This window comes from Nyctereutes procyonoides, unplaced genomic scaffold (genome assembly GCF_905146905.1).
Source record: "Nyctereutes procyonoides isolate TBG_1078 unplaced genomic scaffold, NYPRO_anot_genome, whole genome shotgun sequence".
NCBI lineage: Eukaryota > Metazoa > Chordata > Mammalia > Carnivora > Canidae > Nyctereutes > Nyctereutes procyonoides.
In genome coordinates this window covers 46,278,701-46,306,691 of record NW_026575043.1, presented here as the reverse complement: position 1 = coordinate 46,306,691, position 27,991 = coordinate 46,278,701, and the positions used below count along the sequence as shown (strand labels likewise).

General features: G+C 42.9%; 1 protein-coding gene across 7 annotated transcripts in view; it reads right to left on the bottom strand.

The window, feature by feature from the left end:
- ACACB (acetyl-CoA carboxylase beta) overlaps positions 1 to 27,991 on the bottom strand; it is a 129,665-nt gene that overhangs the window by 12,512 nt on the left and 89,162 nt on the right. For all 7 annotated transcript variants that reach the window (XM_055322198.1, XM_055322200.1, XM_055322199.1 and 4 more), the window contains 15 exons: positions 24,545 to 24,682; positions 23,456 to 23,555; positions 23,259 to 23,366; positions 19,707 to 19,763; positions 19,223 to 19,264; positions 18,030 to 18,245; positions 16,035 to 16,190; positions 14,989 to 15,192; positions 13,951 to 14,106; positions 9,316 to 9,438; positions 8,943 to 9,212; positions 6,606 to 6,703; positions 5,266 to 5,386; positions 1,093 to 1,203; positions 76 to 219 (listed from right to left, as the gene is read on the bottom strand). In XM_055322198.1, coding sequence (XP_055178173.1) covers positions 76 to 219; positions 1,093 to 1,203; positions 5,266 to 5,386; positions 6,606 to 6,703; positions 8,943 to 9,212; positions 9,316 to 9,438; positions 13,951 to 14,106; positions 14,989 to 15,192; positions 16,035 to 16,190; positions 18,030 to 18,245; positions 19,223 to 19,264; positions 19,707 to 19,763; positions 23,259 to 23,366; positions 23,456 to 23,555; positions 24,545 to 24,682 — 2,044 coding nt within the window. The remainder of the gene's footprint in view (positions 1 to 75; positions 220 to 1,092; positions 1,204 to 5,265; positions 5,387 to 6,605; positions 6,704 to 8,942; positions 9,213 to 9,315; positions 9,439 to 13,950; positions 14,107 to 14,988; positions 15,193 to 16,034; positions 16,191 to 18,029; positions 18,246 to 19,222; positions 19,265 to 19,706; positions 19,764 to 23,258; positions 23,367 to 23,455; positions 23,556 to 24,544; positions 24,683 to 27,991) is intronic.

Sequence of the window (27,991 nt, the reverse complement as noted above, 5' to 3'; positions counted from 1 at the left end):
AAATGGCCATGTTACCCAGCAAGTGAACCTGGTAACAGTCTTCCAGACCCGACGCTGCAGAGGGGGATACTGCACCTTCGGCATGTAGGACAGCCAGTCCAGGATGGTATAAACGCCCTCGAAGTCATCTGGCACGGTGATGTGGGAGACGCCATTGTAATGCATGATCTGCACACCGCCCAGCTGGTTGTTGGAGGTGTAAACCTCTCTGCCCAGGACCTGCTTTGACATGGCGCAGTCAGCAAGGGCTCCCCCCGCTCAGGCCCCTTCCATCTGTTTGGAAATCATCTTCCTCGGTGGTCCTCCACCAGGGCTACACACTACAATTACCTGGGAGCTTTCAAAAATCCCGCTGCCCAGGCTGCACCCAGATCAATTACAGCAGAATCTTTGGGGCTGGGACGCAGCAGCTGTACTTTTTCCTTAAACTTCTAGGTAATTCCAATATGAAGCCCAGTTCTGAGCACCAGCGATCCTACCGATTACTTTGGTCTTCTCAAAAAAACAAAACCCTGCCTAGTGTTTCGGAGTTGGCAGGTTGGCAACGAGGCCTGAGAATCTGCATTCCTAACGAGTTCCTGGGATGCTGCTGGTTCAGGGACCAGACTTTGAGAATTTCACTGGGATTTTATCAGACATTGTATAACAGAGGCTTTATAGTCATGCGGGATATGTTTTAACATGGTGAAAACAGAATACCAAACTACATTCACCAGGAGTCAGAATATGAGAAAGAAATACACCAAAATTTTAGTAGGAACAAAATTACTTTTGAGAGGGTCTCTTTCCAGTTTTCTGCAATATGTAATGCCAAGTTAATCATTATTAAAAAATTTAAATGTCTGTACACAAGAGAGTGCTACCACAAAAGCCTATTTTTTAAAAAATGTTTTTGGCCCATAAGAAACCCAGATAAGTGCAAATTGAAAAAAAAAAAAAAACAGTTCCTACGCCAGTAGAAATGATACTGGTTTCATGCTGAGAAAAATCCCCCATCAGGGGACAGTGAGATGTTAAAATGAGCCCATGATCCCCCGCCCCTCAACTCCCCCCCCCAACCCTGCCACCCTACCTAGGGTGGTCCTTGGTCACCTTGTTGAGAGCAGTTGCTCCCGTCAGGATGATGTGAGAATTTTCCACCTGGATCACTCGCTGGCCCAGCCTCACCAAGTAGGCCCCAATCCCCACAGCTCGGCAGGTCACCTGTGGAGATAGGAGACCTTCTGAATTCATGAAGCAGGCGTGCCACGCTCCCCACAGCAGGGGACAGGCCAGGAACCCACTGGGCACACATGGAAACTATAGCTTGGCTGCTGGCAACTTGACTGGTGACCAAACAGGACAAGGACAAGCCAGTTCTTTGATCTTACCTGACCATGGCTTCCAGAAAGAACGTGGTTAACAAGAAGAGTGTTCTGAGGACAGACAGACAGACATGGAATGTTCTGGTTCTTGCTTCATCCAATGCATAGCTGTTTTTTTTTTTAAAGGATTTATTTATTCATTCATTCATTCATTCATTTGAGAGAGAGAGAGAGAGTGAGCATAAGCAGGGGGAGAGGAAAGCAGAAGGAAAAGGAGAAGCAGACACCCCACTGAGTAAGGAGCCCCACGTGGGACTTGATTCCAGGACCCTGAGATCATGACCTGAGCCGAAGACAGATGCTTAGCCCTAGGCACCCCCAAGGCATGGTTCTTATATGTTGCTCTTCTGAGCCATGGTAGCCTCACACACAACCAGAGGATATCTAGGAGCCAGTGCAAGACTGGTGAAATCTGAGTAAGGTGTATACCAAGGTCAAGGCACTGTGCCAATGTCAATGTCCTGGTTTTGATAATGTGCCATGGTTACATAGGATACTGTCATGAGGGAAGCTGAGTGAGGGGGCTGAGGACCTCTCTCCACTCTCCTACTATTTCAAAATTATATATATATGATACATATAGTTATATATAACACCTATATAATTATATATGATTCAGATGAAACATTTTAGAATATATAAAAAGGTATGTATGTTTATAGATATTAAAATAAACATGTTTTTGGAATATATAAAAATATGTATATAACGTATAAAAAGAAAGATATACCTAAAGGTTTATTTTTTATTATGAAATTTATATAAATGATATCTAGAAAACAAGCCTAAGGAAGACAACCATGGCCAGCATTTTCCACCTCAGAAATTGAAGATCCAACACTGAATGTAAAGATAGTCTCAAATGACAGTCTACCATGAAAGGGTAGTAGTACTACTAGAAACAGCAAATATTTCTGAAAAGGCCAAGGAAGGGAGTGGGGAGATATTCCTTTAGTACCAATTAAAATCAGATAAAAATGCTCCTAAATACTCAGCACCTTTTTTAAAAAATTTAAATTCTAGTTAGTTAACATACAGTGCAATATTGGTTTCTGACGTAGAGTTCAGTGATTCACTACTTACATACAACGCCCGGTGCTCAACGTAAATGTACCGTCCTTCATAATCATCACCCATGTAGCCCATCCCCCGCCCACTTCCCTCCATCAACACTGTTTGTTCTCCATCATTAAGAGCCTCTTATGGTTTGTTTCCCTCTCTCCTTTTTTTCTTTTCCCCTTCCCATATGTTCATCTGTTTTCTTTCTTAAATGACACGAGTGAGATCATAAGGTATTTGTCTCTGACTTATTTTACTTAGCATAATATACTCTAGCTCCATCCACATCATTCCAAATGGCATGATTTCATTCTTTTTGATGGCTGAGTAATATTCTACTGATAAATATACCAATCTTCTTTATCCATTCATCAGTTGATGGACATCTGGGCTCTTTCCACAGTTTGGCTATTGTTGATAATGCTGCTATACACATCAGATTGCATGTGCCCCTTCAAATATGTATTTTTTGTACCTTTGAGTAAATACCCAATAGTGCAATTGCTGGATCATAGGGTAGTTCTACTTATAACTTTTTGAGGAACCTCCATACTGTTCTCAAGAGTGGCTGCACCAGTTTGCATTTCCACCAACAATGCAAGAGGGTTTCCCTTTCTCCACATCCTCACCAACACCTGTTGTTTCTTGTGTTAATTTTAGACATTCTGACAAGTGTGAGGTGATATCTCATTATAGTTTTGTTATCAAAAATGCATATGCATTTCCCTAATGGTAAGTGATATTGAGGATCTTTTCTTATGTCTGTTGGCGATCTTGATGTCTTCTTTGGAAAATTGTTTATTCGTGTCTTCTGCCCATTTCTTATCTGGATTATTTGTTTTCTTTGGGTATTGAATTTGATAAGTTCTTTATAGATTTTGGATACCCTTTTACCAGATAACATCATTTGCAAATATCTTCTCCCATTCTATAGGCTGCCTTTTAGTTTTGTTGATTGTTTTCTTCCTTTTGCAGAAGCTCTTTTTTTTTTTTTTAAAGATTTATTTATTTATTTATTCAGAGAGAGCGAAAGAGAGGCAGAGACACAGGCAGAGAGAGAAGCAGGCTCCATGCAGGGAGCCCGACATGGAACTCGATCCCGGGTCTCCAAGATCACACCCCGGGCTGCAGGCAGCGCTAAACCACTGTGCCACTGGGGCTGCCCGCAGAAGCTTTTTATCTTGCTTAAGTCCCAATAGTTCATTTTTCCTTTTGTTTCCGTTGCCGCTGGTGACACGTCTAGTAAAAAGTTGCTACGGCCAATGTCAAAGAGGCTGCTACTGTGTTCCCCTCTAGGATTTTGATGGATTCCTGTCTCACATTAGGTCTTTCATCCATTTTGAATTTATTTTTGTGTACAGTATAAGGAAGTGGTCTAGTTTCATTCTTCTGCATGTTGCTGTCTAGTTTTCCCAATAACGTTTGTTCAAGAGATAGTCTTTTTTCCATTGGATATTCTTTCCTGCTTTGTCAAAGATTAGTTGACCATACACTTGTGGGTTCATTTCTGGGTTCTCTCTTCTGTTCCACTGATCACTGTGCCTGTTTTTGTGCCACTACCATGCTGTCTTGACAACTACAGCTTTATAATATAGCTTGAAATCTGGAATCATAATGCCTCCAATTTTTTTTTTTTTTTCAGAATTGCCTTGGCTATTCAGTGGTCTTTTGTGGTTCCATACAGATTTTGGGATTGTGTGTTCCAGTTCCGTGAAAAATGCTGGTGGTACTTTGATAGGGATTGCATTAACTGTGTAGATTGCTTTGAGTAGTATAGACATTTTAATAATGTTTGTTCTTCCAATCCATAAGCATGGAATGCTTTTCCATTTCTTTGTGTCCTCTTTAATTTCTTTCATAAGCACTGCATAGTTTCCAGAGTATAGATCTTTAATCTCTTGAGTTAAGTTTATTCCTAGTTATCTTATTGTTTTGGGTACAATTGCAATTGGGATCCATTCCTTGATTTCTTTTTCTGCTGCTTCGTTATTAATGTAAATATTTATACCTTTTAAATAAGAAGAGATTCGACCATGACTCAAACACATCAACTATAAAAAGATATATTTCCAGATAGTTGTTAAAACTGTGAACCAGGTTTCAAGGATATTGAAGCATTGCCATTGATGTTGATGGGTGTAATAATAGCATTATGATTCAGTAAAAAAGTAGTGCGTGTGGGAGTCTTTATCTAGTAAAGATCCACACTGGGGCATCCACAGATGGTAAGACAGGACAGAGGCCTTGCTTTAAAATATCTCCAAATAGGGGTGCTTGGGTGGTGCAGCCAGTTAAGTTTCCGACTCTTGGTTCTGGCACAGGTCATGATCTCACAGTCATGAGATCAACCCCCACATCTGGCTTGGTGCTTAGCGCAGAGTCTGCTTGAGTTTCTCTCTCCTTCTCCCTCTGCCCCTACTACCCCACTGCTTACTCTCTCTCTCTCAAATAAATAAATACATCTTTAAAAAATATATACCCCCAGGGGATCCCTGGGTGGCGCAGCGGTTTGGCACCTGCCTTTGGCCCTGGGCGCGATCCTGGAGACCCGGGATCGAATCCCACATCGGGCTCCCGGTGCATGGAGCCTGCTTCTCCCTCTGCCTGTGTCTCTGCCTCTCTCTCTATGTGTGACTATCATAAATAAATAAAAATTAAAAAATATATATATACCCCCAAATAGGAGAGCAGAGGGATTGAAGACACAGGAATGGCTACATGTTGGTAATCACTGGAGCTGCATGATGACCACATGAGGCTCTTTACTTCTGTGACAGTTTTTAAGATTTTATAAGAGAAAATTGAAAAGGAAAAGGAAAAGGAGATAAAATAGGAGACTCACCAAGCTGATGGTGACAATTTCTTCGTAAGCCAGGGAGGACTCCCCCGCAATCATGCCAGAGCCCCTGAGATTCTCCATGCCCACACCACTGTCCTTCCCGATGATATCCATGATGACATACCTTCAGGAACCAAAAACAGGTTCAAGATTGAGCTCTAGCCCAGAAAAATTCAAGGCTGATGCACTTCCTCAGGACCCAGGGCAGGAGGGACAAGCAAGGTGAGGGAATAGGAGGTGATAAAGCAGCCAGAGGTGAAATGAAAGCAGGGGTCTAAGACCCTCAAAACTGGACCTGAAGTTTCTAGAAGGGCAAGTGCAGCATCAATAATCACCCTTTCAACCAAAAATTTCTGCCTATTTGGAGGCTGTCCTAATAAAATGTCACCCCTACCCTACATGCCTCCATAAACAATCTAGAATAGAGTTTGGTCTACAGAGAGATGGGGAAAGCTGCTTAATTCACAATCAATCAGTTGAGATTCAATGGCCAGAGAAGTGTGAGACACTGTACAGCCTAACCCCCATTAAATGTTCTGACAAGGTCTGCAGTAAAGATGCTTGTTAGATCCCATTTTATTTTTTTAAGATTTTATTTCTTTATTCATGAGAGACACACACAGAGAGAGGCAGAGACACATGCAGAGGGAGAAGCAGGCTCCATGCAGGGAGCCTGATGTGGGACTCGATCCTGGGACTCCAGGATCCTGCCCTGGGTCGAAGGCAGGCACTAAACCGCTGAGCCACCCAGGGATTCCCTAGATTCCATTTTAAACCCAGAGTTTCTCAACTTACTTGACTATGGAAATGGTTTTTCACCACCACCACCCACCACCACCACCCCAACATATCACCAACTAATATCCCAGAAAACCTAGCCTGGGAAATTCTGATTTTGTCAACTTAAAAAAAAAAAAAAACAACCCACAACATTCCCTAGAAAAGAGAGCTGGTAGCTTTGGACCTCCTCACAGAGCAGACCCTCGCCCTGCCCACACCTTCGCAGCTTGCCAAATCACTGCTGTGTCAGCTTCGCTAATTTGATCATAAATGTGAGCCTGCTGTTCCAGGGACGTCATGAGAATCCAGTCTAATTCTTTCTGTGTGAGGTACTATGTTTGTGAAAGCCACGACTCATTTAGGGGTGGCAAGGATGGGCTCACCCTGAAGAAAGCCCCAGGTGTTAGTCATCAGTGTCTGGAAGGCTCAGGGTCCCACTGTACAAACATCACCATCACATTTGAAAGTATCACCCATGAGCCCCGAGGCAAAGACAAGGACTTCCATTAGTAGCTGAAATGGATCACAGGCCAAATGAAGGAGCTATCAGATAAATTACTTACCTGGATTCTCCATCTTCCTCAATGTGTTTACAATGGACAGAGTTCAGGGAGCTGATTGTAGTGTAGTCTTTGGGGGTCAGGTACAAGTATTTAAATCCCTTAAAAATATATATATATACTCCAGTGAGGTTATGAATCCAGTTTCCTGCATTAGACAGCCACTGTTTTTTAAAAAACTGTTAACACTGTAGGGGCAGATGTTAATAACAAGTTAACAATGTGTTAACAGCACAGTTAATGTGTCTGACGTTAATCCCATATTAATAATAGCTATAAACTGAAGGTCTGATTAGTGCATAGCACTTTCCACTTACCCTTACCCACAACCTCCTGTTTTTCCTGCTCTAAATCAGTTCCCGAATCACCTTTTCATCCCTGTTTCCCTAAGGCATCTGTTCTTTTTCCCCCTTATTGCCAGCTCCTTCCATGAAATTTTATTATAAAGTTTATATGTGTATGTAGGCATACGTATATGTGCACATACATGTGTGTGTACAAATGTATATATGATTTTACATGAAAAGAATGATTTCTGCTCCCTTTGGCAGGACAATATCACTACTTTGAGAATGCATGCAAGATTCAGATGCAATGAAATGCCGGGACACCTGCACCCCGATGTTTGCAGCAATGTCCACAGTAGGCAAACTGTGGAAGGAGCCTCGGTGTCCATCGAAAGATGAATGGATAAAGAAGAATGTGGTTTATGTATACAATGGAATATTACTCAGCCATTAGAAACGACAAATACCCACCATTTGCTTCAACGTGGATGGAACTGGAGGGTATTATGCTGAATGAAGTAAGTCAATCGGAGAAGGACAAACATTGTATGTTCTCATTCATTTGGGGAATATAAATAATAGTGAAAGGGAATAAAAGGGAATGGAGAAGAAATGTGTGGGAAATATCAGAGGGGGAGACAGAACATAAAGACTCGTAACTGGGAAATGAACTAAGGGTGATGGAAGGGGAGGAGGGCGGGGGGTGGGAGTGAATGGGTGACGGGCACTGAGGGGGGCACTTGATGGGATGAGCACTGGGTGTTCTTCTCTATGTTGGTAAATTGAACACCAATAAAAAATAAATTTATTATTTAAAAAAAATAATTAAAAAAATAAAGGGTTAAAAAAATGAAAAAAAAAGAGAATGCATGCTCTGGTTGCAAATAATAACTGTCCTCTGCATTTTCACATCACAAAATGTGTGCTTTTCTCTTGTGTGTTTTTATATTTTATAATTTTTATTTATTTATTTATTTACGATAGTCATACAGAGAGAGAGAGAGGCAGAGACACAGGCAGAGGGAGAAGCAGGCTCCATGCACCGGGAGCCTGACGTGGGATTCGATCCCGGGTCTCCAGGATCGCGCCCTGGGCCAAAGGCAGGCGCCAAACTGCTGCGCCACCCAGGGATTCCCTGTTTTTATATTTTAAAAGATTTTATTCATCCCTGAGCAGGGAGCCTGATGTGGGGCTGGATCCCAGGACCTTGGGGTCATGACCTGAGCTGAAGGCAGATGCTTAATGGACTGAGCCACCCAAGTGCCCCAATTGTACATTTTATTGTGGCCAGTGTCTCTGCATCTCCCAGATGATTTCTAAGAATTCTCTGAGGCCAGGGAATACATCTTATTCACCTTTGAATCCTCAGTGTATACTGCATCCAGGGGATGCTCAGTGTTTATAAACATCTCTTCATGAATGGATAAAGAAGATGTGGTCTATGTATAAAATGGAATATTCCTCAGCCATTAGAAACGACAAATACCCACTATTTGCTTCGATGTGGAGGGACCTGGAGGGTATTGTGCTGAATGAAATAAGTCAATCGGAAAAGGACAAACATTATATGGTCTCATTCATTTGGGGAATATAAAAATTAGTGAAAGGGAATAAAGGGAAAGGAGAAAATGAGTGAAAATATCAGTGGGGGTGACAAAACATGAGAGACTCCTAACTCTGGGAAATGAACAAGGGGTAGTGGAAGGGGAAGTGGGCGGGGAGTTGGGGTAACTGGGTGATAGGCACTGAGGGGGGCACTTGGCAGGATGAGCACTGGGTGTTATGCTATATGTTGGCAAATTGAACTCCAATAAAAATTTAAAAAAATTTTAAAAATCTCTTCATTATTAATCTCCTAAAAAGGTACCTTTTTAGACATTTTTTCCCTAACTGCCACTCCCTCCCGTGAAATTTTTAAGACTATATGCCTTTTATGCACTGTACAGGTATCTGTGCTTGATATACAAAGAGCACTGAGATTCTTTCCAGCCTCTTGTGGGCACTGTCCCCTCCCAGGGGTGCATCACCCCACCATGCTGGCTCCGAGACGTACTTTGTGGGGGTCTCCTGGGTCCACCCAAGCCACTTGGAATATGTGCTTGATCTCCTCTGCAAGGCCAATACAGGCCCCACTGTTGGCTGCAAGGTAGATTTTGGGGATACCCTCTGCCCGGGCCATCTCCGACGCCCGCAAGTACAGGAGGTCTTCGCCCATGCCAAAGGATCCAATGCGGAATGTGATGTCATTGCTGATGACAATCACGTTCCGCCCTTCTGGATACTCTGGGGTCTTGAATCTCATTTTGAAGGCCACCATGCCCACCTGCCAAGAGGACAGATGCACAAGTAAAACCATTTATGTCTTCAGGGGTACATTTTTGGAAAGGGTAACTCCAGCCAGGGGTGGGGCTCTGGAGCATTCTTACCTCGTTCCCTCCAGGGAGACGGTTCATCTCCACTAGCTGACCCTGAGGGTCCAGCACCAGCTCTGTGTAGGTCAGGATGTCTTTGGGGTATTTGTCCGGGGTGCCCCACAATTTAAAGAGAGCCTAGGGATGGGGAAAGAAAGAGAAAACCTGAAGTCCTCATTTGGGAGGCACATTTTCTAGTTCTTTCTTTCTTTTTTAAAATCATGAACAATTCAAAGCACACAGAAAAACATGCAGGATAATAAATACCCAAGCACTTATCGTGTGGTTTTGTCAAATCATAATTTCTCCATCGTTGCTTTTGAATTTTTTAAAGGAATAAGAAAAATGCAACTGAAGCCCCTGGTGTACCCCTCCCTCCCCGACACCAGATAAACCATTGTCCTGAATATAGTGTCTACAAGTCCTGTGCATGTTTTTACATTTTTCATTATATGTGCATACATTTTAAACATGTGGGGGCGCCTGGCTGGCTCAGTCAGAAAAACATGCAACTCCTGATCTCAGGGTTGTGGGTTCAAGCCCTATGTAGGGTGTAGAGATTACTTAAAAATAAAATCTTAAAAAAAAAAAAATAAAATAAAATCTTAAAAAAATTAAGTCTAAATCATGTCTCTACACCTCACATGGGGCTTGAATCCACAACCCTGAGACCAACAGTCATGTGTTCTTCCAATTGAGCCAGCCAGGTGCTCCTGCAGAACTTAAACTTTAAATAAATGGTCTCGCACTGGACACACCTTTCTACACCTTGCCCCTTTGGCTCCCCCGTATGTTTGAGAGATTTGTACATATTGAGAAATTTAACTCTAGTTCATTTTCTCTGCTATTCAGTTTCCATTGTATGAACAGATCACAACTTACTTATTCATAACACTTTTTAAGGAACATTTTTTTAAAAGATTTTATTTATTTATTCATGAGAGACACAGATTGAGAGAGAGAGAGAGGCACAGACACAGGCAGAGGGAGAAGCAGGTTCCATGCAAGGAGCCCGACATGGGACTCGATTCCAGGATTCCAGGATCACACCCTGGGCCGAAGGCAGCGCTAAACCACTGAACCACCCAGGCTGCCCTTTCAAGGAACATTTAAGCTGCTTCCAATACTACACTACTAACGATAAGGCTGTAATGAGCACTTTTTTTTTAAAGATTTTATTTATTTGAGAGAGAGAGAGAAAGAGCAGAGGGAAGGCAGAGTTGGACAGATTCCATGCTGAGCAGGGAGCCTGATGGGTTCCATCCCAGGACCCTGAGATCACAACCTGAGCTAAAGTCAGGTATTTAACCAACTGAGCCACCAGATGCCCCTGTAATGAGCATTCTGATGGTTCCTTCTTATAAACAGATGAGAGTCTCACCAGGTGAGTACCTAGGAGTAGACTCACTGGGTCAGAGGGTTTGTGAAGCTTCAAGTTTACTCAGTATTATCAAATTGCTCTCTCATTTTTCAAAACCCTTTACAGTCTAAGTAAGAAGATGTAAGAACTGCTTTGCTCCATATACTTGCCAATACTTAGTTTTGTCAAATATTTTAATGTTTATCCATCTGCTGGATATGAAATTGTATTGTGTATTGATCTGTACTTCACTGATTATTGTAAGGTGAGAACCTTTGAATATGTTTATTGACCATGTGAGTTTCCTTTTTTGCTAATTTCCTGCTGTTGATAACTCCTGCCCATATTTTTTATACCTTTGCTTGTTTTTTTTTTTTTTCTAATTGATTTATTAGTGCTCTTTAGATAATCTAGTTGTAATCCCTTTCTGGTAATAGGCATTGATACAGATTCTCCCTATCCGGGGCTCATCTTTCCTTATTTACATAAAGATCTTCAAAATTTTAATAGAGTCAAGTTTATGGGTCTTTTCCTATACAGTTAAGCTTTTAATTGACTCCAAGTGACTTTAATCCTCTTGAAGCTTATTTCTGTATACTAGATAAGGTAGAAATCAAAATTTACTTTTTCCAATGATATAAGTCCTCCTTTACCTACAGGAGATATGCACCAAGACATCCAATATATGCCTGAAACCTCTGACAATACAGAACCCTATACATACTATGGGGTTTTTTTTCTATACATACATAACTATGATAAAGTTTAATTTATAAATTAGGCATAGTAGCATTTATAACAATAATAAAAGAACATTTATAACAATACACCACAATAAAAGTTAACATGGTCTCTCTTTCTCTCAAACTATAATAAATTCACCCTTCTTCCTGTGATAATGTGCAATGACAAAATGCCTACATGATGAGATAAAGTGAAGGGCATGATGTAGGCATTGTGACACAGCATTAGGCTAACACTGAACTTCTGAACATACATCAGAAGGAGGATCATCTGCTTCTAGATTGCAGATGGGCACAGGTAACTAAAACTATGGAAAATGAAGCCATGGATAAGAGGGAACCACCACACCTTTTGGTGAAGTTTATTCGCAATTCATAATCCCACCTTTGCATTCTGTAAAGGCTCTGTTTATGAGTGGGTCTGATTTTAGGCTCTATACTGTTCTACAGGTCTATTTATCTAGCTCTCTTACAACAATACACTGTAGGGAATACTGCTACTTTAAAACAAGTAATGACATTGGCTAAAATGAGTCTTTTTGACTGTTCTTTTTCAATATTGTTTTTGTTATTCATAAGCTTTTGCTTTTCCATATGAATTTTTAAGTTTCACAACAAATTTTTGGAATTATATGGAATGTATTAATTTGGACAGAACTAATATCTTTACAATGTTGAATTTTCCCATCAATGGTCAATATATACCCCTCCATTTATTTAGGCTTAAAGTGTCTCAATAGGGTTTTCAAATTTCCTCCATAAAGGTTCTGTATGTTTTTTATTTATTCACATGTAACCTTGTAGCTTATCTTAATGTTGTAAACAATACTTTTTTCCAACTACATTTTACTATTACTGCTGGTCTATGAGAATGCAGTTAAGTTTTGTATACTGATCTTATATCTAGCAATCCTGATTTATTATTTCATTGGTTCTAAAGAGTTTTTAATTTCTTATATGGACATTTATATCATCTGCAAAAACACCATTTTGCTTTTTTTCTCTTGCATTTCAGTCTTTACACATTTCTTTTTCTTATCCTATTGCATTGGCCAGAAACTCCAGTAAAAAAAATGTTGAATAGATATGATAATAATGGATATCTCTGTCCTGTATCTGTCTTTCTAACATTTCACCATTAGGCACTATTGAATTCAGATTAATATCTTTTATCAAGATAAATTCCCTTCTATTCTTAGTTTACTAAAAGTTTTTACTATAAACAGATATGATCTTCTCAAATACTTTTTTGCATCCATTAAAAAATTTTAATTTTTTCTTAATCTATTAGTATGGTAAGGTACTTTAATAGACTTCTTAATACCAAATCATATAAGCTGCTACAGGATAAATCTTAGTCCAATTTAAAGAAAATCATTACTGGATTTCATTTAATAATATTTTATTTATGACTTTTAAGTTCATGTTCATGTTCATAAACGAGACAACCAATTTTCCTTCTCCTAATGTTCTAATCTTAATACATATTAAGCTAGTAATAACCTGATAAAATGAGTGAAGCAGCATTTCCCTTGTTTTTTTCTACTCTCTAAACAATTTGTATACAAAGGGAATTAGCCTATGCCTGCAGGGAACTGACGCCTTCCTGTCTACAGGGTAAGGTCCTTGGTCATGGGTTCATGAACATCATTTACAAGGCAATGGAAGGGATGTAAACAGATATTCATGGCACCAATGCCAGCCTGTTCAGTCTCCTTGGAAGGCCCTACTACATTAAAAAAAAAAAAAAAAGGCATAGTGCAACACTTCAAGGAAACACTAAAATGTTACTGTAGTCATCAATGGTGAATAGATTAAGTGTGGAATTTTATGCTGATTCCTATTTTTCTATATTTTCTAATGTATACTTTAATCAGAAAAATACAAGATATTATTTTTAAAAGTAGACTAAAAATTCCTCAAAGGCAATGAGTGACTCCACCCTCTTCCTTATGGGTTACCTACCCTTAGAATAGTGCCTGGGAGGTGGCAGGAACTTAATAAATGAACATTAAAAAGACCAGAGGAAAGGGTGCCTGGGTGGGTCAATCAATTAAGTGTCCAACTCTTGATTTTGGCTCAGGTCACGATCTCAGAGTCATGAGATCGAGCCCCACGTCTGGCACTGCACTCAGCACAAAGTCTGCTTGAGGTTCTGTCTCTGCCCCTCCCCAAGCTTACATGCTCTCTCGCTCTATGAAATAAATAAATAAATCTTAAAAAAAAAAAAAAGGCCAGAAAGAAACACATAAAAATATCAATGTGTCTTTACAACATGGAACTATGAGTCACTTTTTTCTTTTTTTCCATGCTCCTTTACTTTCCAAAGTTTCTATATTATATTACTTTTTATCACTGGGAGGAAAGTAGGTTCATTTTAGAAAAAATACTAGGAAGGCATTCCCAATATTGATTTCTTTTTCTTCATGAAGACTTCGTTCCTCAGACTGAGGTCTTCAGAAGAATAACTAAGGGCAGGGAGTGTGGGGCTGGTAGAGTCCCTGAGGGGGACCCAGGGTGGTGCCACAGCAAAGCTGTAGGACTTGCCTGCCTGAACATCTCTGGAAAGTCGTAGACATAGGTGGTGCCCAGGGACTGGGCCTGGAATCGCTTGGCCTGAAGCAGATCCTTGGTGACATAGGGAGTGTTGATCAGCATCCCATGCTGGGGTCCCTGTTTATTGCCAAAGGAATGAAACATGATCTGGAAAAAAAGAAAAAAAAAAAAACAGAGTGAAGGAAGGAATTTTCAGAGAAGCATAGTCCTGTCCAATTTACTCCTACTCCTCCCTCAATGAAAGTGTGGTGGAAGGAAGGAAAGCATATCACATCACATGACAAAGTAAGTGCCCCAGAGAGCTAATCTTCTTACCTCCGCCACTGTGGACAAGCAGAACAAGAAGGGACAGTGGCAGGTATAGGAGCATAGTTCCAAAAATGTGACCCTCATAGTACTTTTCACACACACAAAACCAAACATGAGGGTACAAAAACTGGTGAAATCTGAATAAAGTCTACATTTGAATTAATAGTACTGTACTGTTGCCAATTTCCTGCTTTGGCAAGGTCCCGTGGTTATGCTAAGATGACATCATTGGGAGAAGTTGGGTGAAGGGTACATGGGAACTCTCCGCAATATTTTTCCCCTCTGTACTATTTTTCTAACTTCCTGGGAGTCTTTAATAATTTAAAGAGTTATATATTTAAAAATGGAAGTCAATAGGATATTTGATTCAGTTTACAAACATCTGTTCTAAAACATGGTTGGGGGAAAATACCCATTTTCTTAAGTGAACCAACCTGGGAGCTGCATTACAATCAACCACAGTATTCCACATCTTTTCCCAAACATGGTCCTAAAATGGATTAAATTTGAGATTGATTCTCTTTCCCAGGGGAATGAACAACTGGGATTCAGAAGCTTATATGTTTATTGCAAACTCAGAGGAGCTACCCCAATACAGTATGGCAAGGCAAGACGGACACCAAATATCATTTTAGTCTGTGTCTTGCTCTCAGGAGCAGACTTGATATGCCTCTGCTTGGATTTGCATCTCTATGGCACCTCCCCTCTCCCCAGCCTTACATTTCCAGATCTGGGGTCAGTGACTTCCTTGTAGAGGCTGATGTCCAGGTAGTAGCCCGACTCATTGGTGATGAACAGGCGGATGGGAACAGCCCTGCCAGTGGTGGTCTGGCGGATGTTGATCTTGACCTCAGCCTGCAGCACGCGGAGTTTCCATAGCCGGCTGCCATAGCGCATAACCATGGAACGCACGGACTCTTCAATCTGCCCCAAATCACAGCAATTCCCATCTCAAGGTCCATTCCATAAAAAACTTGTAATAAATAATTCTAGCACTGACAATAAGCAAATGATGACATCCACTGAATGCAAAATACCCAGGACATAGTACGTATCCAACAACTATTAGCTAATAATAACCACAGGTGCCATGCTAAGCATGTCAAGAGCATTATCTCATTTCATCCTCATAATTACTCAGAGAGGCTGGCATTTTTATACTCCAGTGACAGATGAGGAAACGGAGGCTGGTAAGCAACAGAGCTAGTATGCCTACGTGACATCATCTTTATCTCCACCATGTAGCTCAAGGGTTTGCATTTTTCTCTTCTGGGAACCATGTGGGTTGGTGGAACTGGGACATCAGCACAGGTCCTCTGCACCCCACAATGCCAAGCTGATGACCCAGGACTTCTTTCATCCCAGCATCACCAGTATCAACTCTGTCCGCTCATGAAGAACCAGCCATGGAAGAATGGTTCTTTTTCCCCTTTCCTTCCACATACGGTCCCCAAAAAAGCTGGGAATGAGGGACAAAATTTTGTCTTGCAAGACACTTTGGACATTTGTGCCATCCTAAAAGTGGAGCGTGCTGCCTATAGGGTGACCATTAGAACAGGGGTGATCCTAAGGGTGGTGGCAAATATGTGGTCCTGGAATTAAATGACAGAAGGTTGTCCACCCACAACAACTGAGGCTCAAATACACACATACGTGTCCTGGAACTTAGGTCTCGCATGCAAGGAGACAAGACCCCAAAGCAGCAAGGCACAAAGTGCTATAGGCCCCTGGGAAAGCTGAACCCAGAGCATCCCCAGAGGCAAGACCTTAAGAGGGTCCATGATGACGGTGGGCACGAAGTTCAGGAAGATGTGGTTGCAGTCTGTACGCACGGTAGTGTTGTTGAACGCCACTTCCAGCTCATCCATGGCTTCCAGGAGCAGACGCTCACCCTCGTTCTGCAAGTACTCGAAGGAAGCTTCCTGCCAAAGTCAGGGAGATGGATGCAAGAGCGAGGAGCACAAGGCTGGAAACGGAGCCTCACACAGAAGGGAGCAGAAAGCATTGCCCCATCTCCAAAAAGTGTGCCAGGTGAGAAGGGCAGAGCCCTGCCTCTGAAGGTAAAAGCATGTCAAAGGCTATCCAGCATATTCACCATGTCTTTTATTTTCTGTATTGTGATGCTCTGACAATGAGGCCATACTGACGCTGGAGGGACTACCCCTTCCAGGGTGGCCAACTTCTAGAGATGGTAAATGACTCACCTCTAGGCATGCTTTTCAAATGCCAACCAGGAAATACAGAGCATATAACTCCTCTTTGGGCTCTCATATTCCAGGTCACTATCCACCTCCCCTAATCACCCCAGGCCCAGGTATCAGACAACTAGAGACAGCCCCTTGGCTCAAGAACCTACTGAAATTATTTAGATGAGCCAATCCCAAGCCTGCCTATCCTGCCTCACTGGTTGTTCCTTCCCGCAGAAACCACAACACTCTTACACACATTTCCCTTTCTTCCCCTGCCTCCCACCACCCCTGGTGCTTCCCTATACGGCTCCCCACAGTATGATGTGCCCCCTCCTCTTGGGATCTGAGAGTGACAATCTTTTCAGGGGCAACTGTTTCCTGATCTGTTGTCCTTACTGTTCCTGAAAATAACAAAACTCATTAAAATATCTAGTTGACTGAGGTAGCAAAAAAACTGACATTAGCTTAACATCCACCAGGAGAGGATTCGGAAAACAAAACAAAACAAAACCCCAAACCATTACAAACACAGTACATCTAAGAAAGGACAAAGCATGAGGTAGACCATCTTCATTAATATGGGAGATGAGGTGTACAAGGAACTGACCAGTAAAATCATGTCCAATTGGTTTGTCCACCCTGAGCTCCCGTCTGTAGCATTACACCTGCAACTCCTTGTACACAATCATACCTAGAAAGGGTCACCAACAGGGCTGACCCCTGCTGAGTGGTGGGATTCTGGGTCTTTCTCCTGATTTTTAAAGATTTTATTTATTCATGAGAGACACACACACACAGAGAGAGGCAGAGACATAGGCAGAGGGAGAAGCAGGCTCCCTGTGGGGAGCCCGATGCAAGACTCGATCCTGGACTCTGGGATCATGCCCTGAGCTGAAGGCAGACACACAACCACTGAGCCACCCAGGCATCCCCCTCCTTAATTTTTTTTTAATTTTTATTTATTTATGATAGTCACACACACACACACACACACAGAGAGAGAGAGAGAGAGAGAGAGGCAGAGACACAGGCAGAGGGAGAAGCAGGCTCCATGCACCGGGAGCCCGACGTGGGATTCGATCCCGGGTCTCCAGGATCGTGCCCTGGGCCAAAGGCAGGCGCCAAACGCCTGCGCCACCCAGGGATTCCCCCCTCTCCTTAATTTTTAAAAGTAGTTTTCAGTATTGTTTGAAAAGTTCACAGTACAATCATAAATAACTTGTCTGAATACAAGAAACAATGAAAATGAAACAGGATCATGCACTCGATAAGCAACTACAAGAAACTCCTTTAATAAACCAGTATCTTTCTACCTTCTCAATTCCTTTCTCAAGCAGACAGATCCATGTGACACAAGAAACATCCACGTGTGCTGCCAGCTGGGACATGCAAAGAAGCCACTTTCCTGTCCACTCCCCCCATACTCCCCAGACTGGAGCGTCCCAAGGGCATAGCTGTGTGTGCCCAGTGCACCCCGTGATCCCCAGCACAGAGCAGGGGCTCAGTGAAGGGAAAGCCAGCACACAAGTGACAAAGCTCAGATGGAGAAAGAAACAGTCCGTGGCATTTTACCTTTGTAATGAGGTCTGAGTGCCTGATGATGGCGCGGATAAAGAACCTGTGGTCCGTCACTTCTGCACCTTCTTGCACTTTGGCAGCACCCAGGTAAAGGTGCATCTTGTGGTTGGCACAGGGCACAGCGGTCAGATCAAAGTTGCGCATCCGGCTGAGCTCCAGCTGGAAAGCCAGGGCAGGCTCCAGGTGTCGGTAAATGCGATCTTCTGCAAACTGGCCCAGTCAGAGAGCAAAGACAGACACACAGACAAGACACTGAATTTGACATGGGGGCCAAATGCCTGTTTGGTCCACACCCTGTCTTAGAGAACCCTGGTGTTGGTGGCTTTAGCACTCAGGGATGTAGCCTTCATCACGTCACCTGTGAACAACCCCAGGGCTCAGAGATCGGGGGTTTGGGAAGGTCCAGAGGGGAGCCGCAAGCACCACCAGTCTTGCATGCTGGCACGAGCTTCTCGGCTCCTGGGTGAGCCTACCTAGTAGCCAGCACCTGCCAGCACAACTGGCCTCTGCTCTGCCACAACACAGAGTAACTCTCGAGAAGTCACTAATCCCTGTTTTCTCTGTGGAAACTGGTCCCCAAAGCAACAGACAGTGCTAGAGACTGAAGTAGAGAGAAAATGAAGACCCTAACAGAAGGATGGGTCTTAACTAGAAATGAAAGGTTTTAGATAAATTAAGCTACAAGATACTGAAGAGGATGGAGTCTTGAGTCTGTGTTGGGAATAGGCCCACCTGTTCTAAAATAGGGATCAGCAAAGCTTTTTCTTAAAGGGCCAGAGAGGCAACGTGTGAGGCTGGTGAGCCACACGGTTGGTCACAGCCACGCCATCTCTGACACTTGTGTGAGAAAGCCGCAGCACACAATAGGAGATCAAGCAGGTGTGGCTGTGTTCCCATCAAACTCTGTTTATAAAAATAGGCAGCCGGCGGCAAGAACTTAAGAAGAGGTTGGGAGAGCCATCTGAGGACAAAATGATTCAGATGAGGGAGACACCGGAGTGAAGGCTGAAAGGATGGGAAGCATGGGGTCTGAGCTTCACAGGGAAACACAATCCCAGAGGAAGGCTAGAGTCTACACAAAGTTACATACATGTTCTAGAATACAAGGGTACCTTAAGGACTGGGGACTATTACTCTTCCTGAATATCAAAGAGAGGCAAGAACAGTATCACTGCTTTATGTCATACCTCGTCTCTTGCTCTGAATGTGAAAAACTTGGGAAATTCTTTCTGCAAAAGAAATCCATACAAAAAACAATGAAATCAACCAAGACTCATTTAAATACTGATATATTTGTTAGTGAATTTTTCTTAACCATAATCCCATCTGCTTCTAGAATGAATCATTTGGAAAACCTTTTCTTTTTTTATTTTTTAAAAAAGATTTTATTTATTTATTTAGAGAGAGAGACAAGCATGAGCAGGGGATGGGCAGAAGAAGAAACAGGCTCCCGCTGATCATGGAGCACAAGATGGGGTTCAATCCCAGAACCCCGAGATCATGTTCTGAGCTGAAGGCAGGCTTAACCAACTGAACCACCCAGGTGCCCCAAAACCTTCTTTTTTAGCAATAGCTCTCTTCCACCCCCATCTACAAAGTAAATGTCAAATCAATGGCACTGAGTCTTTAGGAATGTTAAGGACTCACAGATGCACTGAGAATCACACTGACCTCTTGAGCAATCAGGAATGTTATTCTTCGGAGTCCATAATCCACAAGGATGTTTTTCTGCATTAAAAACCAAACACACACAAAAACAACAACAAAAAAAACCACACATAATGGAATAGTATTTAGCAATAAAAAGAAATGAAGTAGTAATACTAAGTTCCCACATGGATGAATCTTGAAAACATGATGCTGAGTCAAAGACACAAGTCACAAAAGACCTCATATTGCATGATTCCATTTATATGAAAACATCTAGAATAGGCAGATCCACAAGAGACAGAAGATAGATTCATGGTTGCCTAGGGTGGGGGAGAGGGGGAGGTGTTGTGTTGAGGGAAAATGGGACATGATCGCTAACAGGTTTTCTTTTTGTAGGTGATGATGGTGAACATGTTCTAAAATGTATTTATCATAATGATGGTTACACACTGTATGAATAGATTAAAAAGCACTGAATTGTACATTTTCAATGGGGAAATGGTATAGTATGTGAATTTCACTTAATAAAGCTGTTATATTGGAAAATATATATACATACATACATATATATATACATTTTTTAGCATTTCATGAAATCTTTAATAAAATTGAGGGAAGGTCACCATTATATTAAAAAAAAAAAAGACAAGCTGGGATGGCTTAGCTGGCTCAGTCAGCGGAGCATGCAAATCTTGTTCTTGGGGTTTGTGAGTTTGAGTCCCACACTGGGTGTAGAGATTACCTAAAAATGGAATCTTTAAAAAAAATGAGTAAAAAAGCACCAAAAAAGTGCACCCTATATGACTGTATTTATACAAAATTCGAGAATAGATGAGATTGTGTTGTTAAAACTCAGTAATGGTCAATTATCTCTGGCAAGAAAGAGAGGAGAACTTTTTTTTTTTGGGGGGGGTGTTTATCTGAATGCGGGTTACACTGGGGAATTCACTATGAAAAATCATCAGGCTATACTTTATGATTTGTACACATTTTCTATAGATTAAACTGCAATAGGAAAGTACCCAAGAAAGGTACAAAACTGTTTTTAATTAATCCCTAAACAAAATAAACATTATCATATATCGTCTTATGGGAAAAGAAAAACCCAAAAGACAAAGAAATATGGTTATTGCCTAACTTGTCCATAAAGTTAAGGAAAATTATTAGGGGAAAGAGTAGTCTTAGTGCATTTCAGAAAGATATAAGTAGACAAACAAAAGAATACTTAATGGAACATAAGTTGTAAAGAGAACAGGATAAATCACAAAATAAAGGGAGTTTTTATGTGGGAAAACCATCCTGTTAGGGGGAGCCTGAATCATTAGTTCTCAACTAAGGAAGTATTTGAATGCATGCATGTGTGTGAGATTGCATACGTATGTGAGTGTGTATGTGGGAAAATACATACATAGGTATCTTATTAATGTAAAAAATTTAAAATACTATTTTAATATATAATATTAAAAGTCTTTTCCTTCCTCCAGCAGGTGTATATTCTTTTATGTCTCCTCTCTTTGGTATGTTATATATTATATACTCTTGTACTGAGGCACATATGTTTAATCATTTCTAGCTCATGGATATCCTCTGAGGTTATTTAGAGAGTGACTTCTTCCCTTTTCACAGCCACAGGGCACCCATGGCACAGTCGTCCATGCTGTGAAGGGTCTTCCCTGCCCACACTTTCCCTAGGTAAGTCTGGCATCCCTCCCACTGCTCTCTCCAGGTAAGAAACACCAACCATCATGAGCATCGTTTGATTTGGTTAAATGGTAGGGTGAGCTCCAACAGCTCAAATGTTACCTTATCCATGCCATGGGATGCCAAGTATAAACCCAGTAAGGACATCACCTATGTCAAGAAGACACCGCTGGAGGGAAATATGCCAATATTTCATCTCAGGGCTAGATAGCAGGGCTGTGAGGAGTTTTTTTCTCTTTCTCTTTTTATTTTTTTTATTTTTTATTTTTTTTCTCTTTCTCTTTTTAATATTTTATTTAAATATAATTTGCCAACATACACTATAACATCCAGTGTGGGTTTTGTTTTAAAACCTACTTTTCAGATTTGTCTGCACCTTAAAACATTTTCTACAGTGAACATTATTACATTGTTGATTAATCAAATCAAGTCTAAGTAAATCACAGACAATAATGTCCCTAAGCTTGCAAGGCATTACCATGACTCAGCATCACTCACCCCCATCTCCTAACCCCAATCACCAGGCCCGGTCCTCTGAGGGATGCCAAGTCAGAGGAAGCATCCCTCTCACCTGGCTGATATGGCCAATGCAACAAAGTACAGACAGGTAAGTAGACGAACAACAACTGAAAATGTCCCAGTGTTCTTCAAGTTCAGACCAACTCAGGAGAACAGACAGACGGCATGCCTGGTGGACTTGATTAATTTAGGAGTTAGACAACTCAGCATCCCATTTTACAGAAGGGAAAACTAAGGATTAGAGAATAAAGTAACCTGCCCAAGTACCTTCCTGCTGTTTCCACTACCTCCCCTGGCCAAGTTGCTCCACATCTGTTTGCACGTGAAGTCCTTAAGCATATATCACAGCTGTCCCTACTGCCAGGGTGAGAATATATGCTGGCAACAGCCACATGTAATTTCTAAGAACAAGCTCTTCACATAGATGGCTAGCAGTGTAAATAATTCTTTAAAGGTTTTGAGTTTTCTGCATTATCTCAACAAAAACATTCCCTCCAAACTCTTCACTGAATGTGTCCTCCAAGTGGCATATACACTGCCTTATTTCATCATTCATTGCACAGGCAAAGTGGGTGTACAGTTGACCCTTGAACAATGTGAGGATTAGGGGTGCCCACCTCCTGCACAGCTAAAAATCCATGTATAACTTTTGACTCCCCAAGAACTTAACTATGAATATCCTACCATTGACCAGAACCTTACCAGTAACATGAACAGTCAATGCTTTTTGCATGTTATATGTTTATATACCATAGTCTTACAATAAAGGAAGCCAATAAAAATGAAGTGTTATTAAGAAAATTACAAGGAAGAGAAAATATACTTACAGGACTATACTGTATTTGTCAGGAAAAAGTCTGCATATGAGTGCACCTGCATAGTTTAAATCATTTATTCAAGGGTCAACTGTGTATGTGTATTTTTTTTAGAGATATAATGGTAGAGGCGGGGAGAGGCAGAGAAGAGGGAGAATCTTAGGCAGGTTCCACATCCAGCCCACAGCCCAGTGCAGAGCTCGATCTCACCACCCTGAGATCATGACTTGAGCCGAAATCAAGACTCATATGCCCAACCAAGTCACCCAGGCACTCCTATACTTTGTCTTTTAATTGTTACAACACTTGGGAAGAAAGAAATGTTGCCCCTGTATTATTGGGGGAGAAGCTAAGGCTCTACCGAGTTCAGCCACTTCCGCCCAAGGTTACCAGCTCCAAGGAATAGTGGAGCTAGGAGGGGAGACCAGGTCTGTGGCTCTGAAGTACACAGCAGGACTTAGGCACATGTGACACCTCTCCATCACAAGCCCCTCCTTCCTCCTTCAGTGACTCAGGACCAGAGGCATGCCCAGCATACCTTGGACTGCACAAATGTCCGGAAAATTGGAACCAGCAGCTCGTCTTCCAGGTGATCCGCGTACTGGAGGGCCACATTTAGGATGTGAATGGGCTCTTCTCGGAGGTTCTGGGAGAGCAAAACAAAGGCAGGTGGTGGAAGGACTCAGGGGCCCCAGCCTGTACCCTCCTCAGCATGCTCCCTGCTCTGACACTGACCTTGCTGTCTTCCTCAGAGTACAGGGAAGTACAGGCTTTGCTGAAGAGGGGAGCTTCCTTGGGCACGTTGGCAAAGCAGGAGATGACTTCGTCAAAGTTCCTAGGGGCGCAGGGTGGAGAGGCAGGGATGAGGGGCTACTGCCCCATGATGTCGAAGGTTAAGATTTCTCTCCAGGCACATGGGAGACTTGGGTCTTCCCTCCTTCCCACCCACTGCTCTACAAGCTCATCCGATGCAGAGCTCACATGGTCCAAGGCACTGCCTATGGGGTCTTTCCCAAAAGGGAAGAGGGAACCTATGTGATCTGAGATCATGAATAAAAGAAAGGGTGTCCAGCATGCTGGGGCATCAGCTGGACTCCCCGTTTCAGGCTGGGAGACCCTCACACCTCACCAACCCCAAATCAACTAAGGCTGTTGTGAAGTTACAACAAGAGAATCCAAGCATGATGCACAGAGGAATAGGTTGGGGCAAAGGCCAGTAATGACAGGACTAATCACTGACATTGATTGACCATGTCATTTTTACTTTAACTACACTTTATTATTGTTATTATTATTTTTTTAAGTAGGCTCCTCACCCAATGTGGGGCTTGAACCATAATCCTGAGGTCAAGAATTGCCAACAAGGCACCCCTCCCTTCTTAAACTACACTTTGTTTTTTTTTTTAAATCTTTTTAAAGATTTTATTTATTTGAGAGAGAGCAAGTGAGTGCACAAGCAGGAGCCCAGAACAGGGAGCCCTATGTGACGGGGCTCAATCCCAGGACCTCCAGAATAATGACCTGAGCCAAATGCAGACACTTAACCAACTGAGCCACCCAGGTGCCCCAACTATACTTTAAATACAATATTTAATATATACTATCTCATTTAATTTTCCCAGTGATCCTATAAAGTAGATCCTTCTCTTATCCCCATTATAAAGATGGGAAAACAAAGGCAAAGAGAGGTAAAATAATTTTCTCAAAGTCTCAGTGTGGAAGTGCACAGTCAGACAGTCTACACAAATGAACAAGTGGGGGCCAGGGAAAGCCTGCTTGGCCCCTCTGCTCAGGGTGTCTGAGAGACTGAGTCATTCTGGGTACCTTGTGAAGTCCTCAAATCTCCTGAAGGCGACCATGGCCCCCATCCGCTGGCACAGTGGGGAGAAGCCGCTGTCCATGAAGAGCTCGGTGCTGTGCCTGAGCAGGTCGGGGTTGGTGATGCTGATGGGCACAGCCATCCTATGGGGGGACCAGAAGAGGGGAACAAAGCAGCTACTTGAAGCTCTGGCCCCAAGCACTTGTTCCTGCCCTGGAAGTTTCAGTGAGCCAGACTAGCATTAGAGGCCTCCCACAGCAGGGCTTAAAATTTGGAGACGGAGGGGACTGGGATCTGGGGCTGAAGAGTCTTGTCTGATTACTCAGGCCCTGGAACAGACTAGGAGGTCAGCAAGTGAGGGATGGATGAATGAGTGTATGATGCATACATGCATGCACACAGACAAGTCCAGCCTCAACATGGTCCCAGGGAAATCCAAGATCAGGAACTTGGCCATAGAGAATGAACACAGTGCCAATTTCTCCTGGACAGCCCAGCCCTGGGTGGCTGGTGAAAAGGCAGACTTGGTTCTAGAGAGACATGCCAGGCCTCTGCTCCTCCAGTGCCTCTGCCTCCATCAAACCTGTCCTTGGGACAGGGTCAGAAACCAAAACTGGCCCCTCAGCCAGCAGCTCATTGGAGTTTAGCTGGTCCCTGCCTCCCAGGACTAGCTACTCACCAGCAGCAAGCACAAATGGATACCCCAGAGCAATGACAATTGCGCCCTGGAGTCAAGTGAAGAAGGGAATGTTTATCAGATGGGGTACAGAAAAGTCAAAAGAGCAGGCCTGGGGCTGCCCTCCTGAAGAGGCAACTTGCCTCCAAGGCTACCCTTTGGCTGATATCTGAGAACTTGGGGAGGAGTCCCACCATTCTCTAAATGATAAGAGGCTCACTGTGCCCAAATTGTTTGTACCACGTGGTTTATGCCAACCACCTACTTTTCTTCTGGGGTCTGGGATTTGGGTACATGCTTTGCTGAGGACATCCACATGACCAGTTCCCCACAAAAATCCTGGGTGCTGAGTCTCTAACCAGATGCCGGACAGCACTGCACACAGGTCATCATAGCTCACTGTCAGGGGGATGAAGTACATCCTATGTGACTCCCTTGGGGAGGACTCTTGAAAGCTTGTACCAGAGGATACCCCATGACCCTTTTCCTCTTGCTGACTGTGCTTTGTTTCATGTCCTTTCACTGTGACAAGTCACAGACAGGAGCATGATATATACTACTTAGCCCTGTAAATCTTCTTAGCAAATCCTCAAATCTGGGGTGCTCTTGGGAGACCCCTGACCCAGGTGGGCGGTGGCCTCTATGCCTTCCTGTCGGGTACCCCTGAAATCACCATCCAGGCCCCCTGCTCCTGGACAGCTAAATGCAGAGTAGCAAACTGGCATGGCAGCAGAAGCTGAATTCAGCCCATGGACTGACTGTAGTCACTGCAGCATTTTAAATTCTCATACATTAATTACCTTATCACAGTGAAAAGTTGAAGAATTTCATTTTTTAAAAGATTTTATTTATTTATTTGGGAGAGAGAGAAAGAGATCACAGAGGGAAAGGGAATAGCAGAGTCACCACTGAGCAGGGAGCCTGACATGGGGCTCGATCCCAGGACCCTGTGATCATGACCTGAGCTAAGACAGACACTTAACTAAGTCACCCAGGCGCCCCTCATTTTTTTAAAGTCTAGATGTCCTGCTTCTCTTGTGGAGAGGAAAAAGGGAAAGATTTGGTCTAGCTGGACTATGTTCCTGGAGCTAGAACAGCAGCCCCTCAGGTAGGGCCATACTCTCCAGGTCTTACCTCCTGGCCAGGCTCACAGAACTCTGGGTCTGCCCCTAAGTCCTGGCTGCTCCCTGCATGAAGCTCTGCTGGCCTCTGGTCTGACCTCCCCATCCTGGTCCTCCAACCTAATTCACTGTGTGTCTGGTTCTACAGCCAGGCCCTCCTGGGAGGTGGGACTTTACTCGCCATAGCCCTTCCCAGAGGCCCTGAAGAGCGGGGTTAGGGGCAGCTGTAGGCAGGGTCTACTCTGAAGACCCAGGCCTAGAGGAAGATTCTGGAGCTCCCAGCGAATAGCCACAGCAAGGACCTGAGACGGTTAGGGAATCCCTCCAGGGCCCTCGGTGTCTGTGTTGGTCAAAATGGGACCCTGTGCCCACACTGACGGTCCCAACAAGTAACCCAAATATGTGTACAGGTTCCATCTAAGAAATGAGTTGTGACTGACCCACAGGATTGAGGAGAACCACCTTCTATCCTAACTGGGTTGAACTGCTAAGACAACAAAATAAAAAAAGAAAAAAAAAAAAGAAAAAGAAAAACCCAGAATGCCTCCTCACGGGCAGATAGTTTCAAAAGCCTTATACCACACCTCCCACAGTTCCCAAAATGATTCCAGGGCCACAAACACTTTGTTTCCTTTTCTCTCAAATGGACAAAATATCATGCTCTCTCTCTTTTTTAAATAAGAGTAAAAATAAATGATAAATACAAAAGGAGGTGCCTCATTGAGAAGCACTTCTTTTCTTCATCCATAGCCAAACAACACCCTTCTTCTTAAAAGCAACAGACAGAAATACATATGCTTTCAAACCCCCAAGAGATCCTAATATTCCCCGCTTCAAGAAATCATGAATCCTGTTGCCCATAGAGACACAAAATCTGATTAATTCACAGCCCAAATCATGATGAGACTGTTCTAGCCACAAGTCAGGCCTGTGGGGACCCCCAGGAGAACTGGACCCAGAGGCATGGGGAAGAGGGAAAGGGAATGCTCCAGATCTCAAGGAGACATGTTTACTTTAGCTGAAGGTAACTCACTCTACCTGACCAGGATGGTACTTCGGGTCCTGAAATAAGATGCATTAAGAAAACACACACACTAGTGTGTCCCCAAATGAGAACTTCATGGGGATCCAGAGGATCTGTAGGGGCTGCAGGGGGTACTCTGACGGGAGAGGCACGTGGCTCAAATCCCTACTACCCCATATGAATGAGCAGCTGGGTTTGTGCCAAGGGAAGATGTCAAATGGAGATGAAAACACATTTTTGGCCAACAGATGGTGAGGACTGAATGAAACAGTATGGAAAGCTTAGCATGGTGCCTGACCAACAGCATGCCATCGGGCAGTACCAACACAGTGATAATCATCCCAGGGGTCCCTAATGTTCACCAACAACTTTCCACATGTCAGGCACTGCCCTAAATGCCACATGCTTCTTGTCACATTTATTCTTCATAATGCTTTAGGAAAGAACTGTTGAATAGAACTTTCTGTGGTGACGGAATGTTCTAGAACTTCAATATCCAATATGGCAGCCACAAACCACATGTGGCTGTTGAGCACTTTAAGTGTTGCTGGTACGACTAAGGAAAAATTAAAAATTTAATTTCACTCGTTTTAATTTAAAGAGGCACATATGGGTAGTGGTTACTACACTG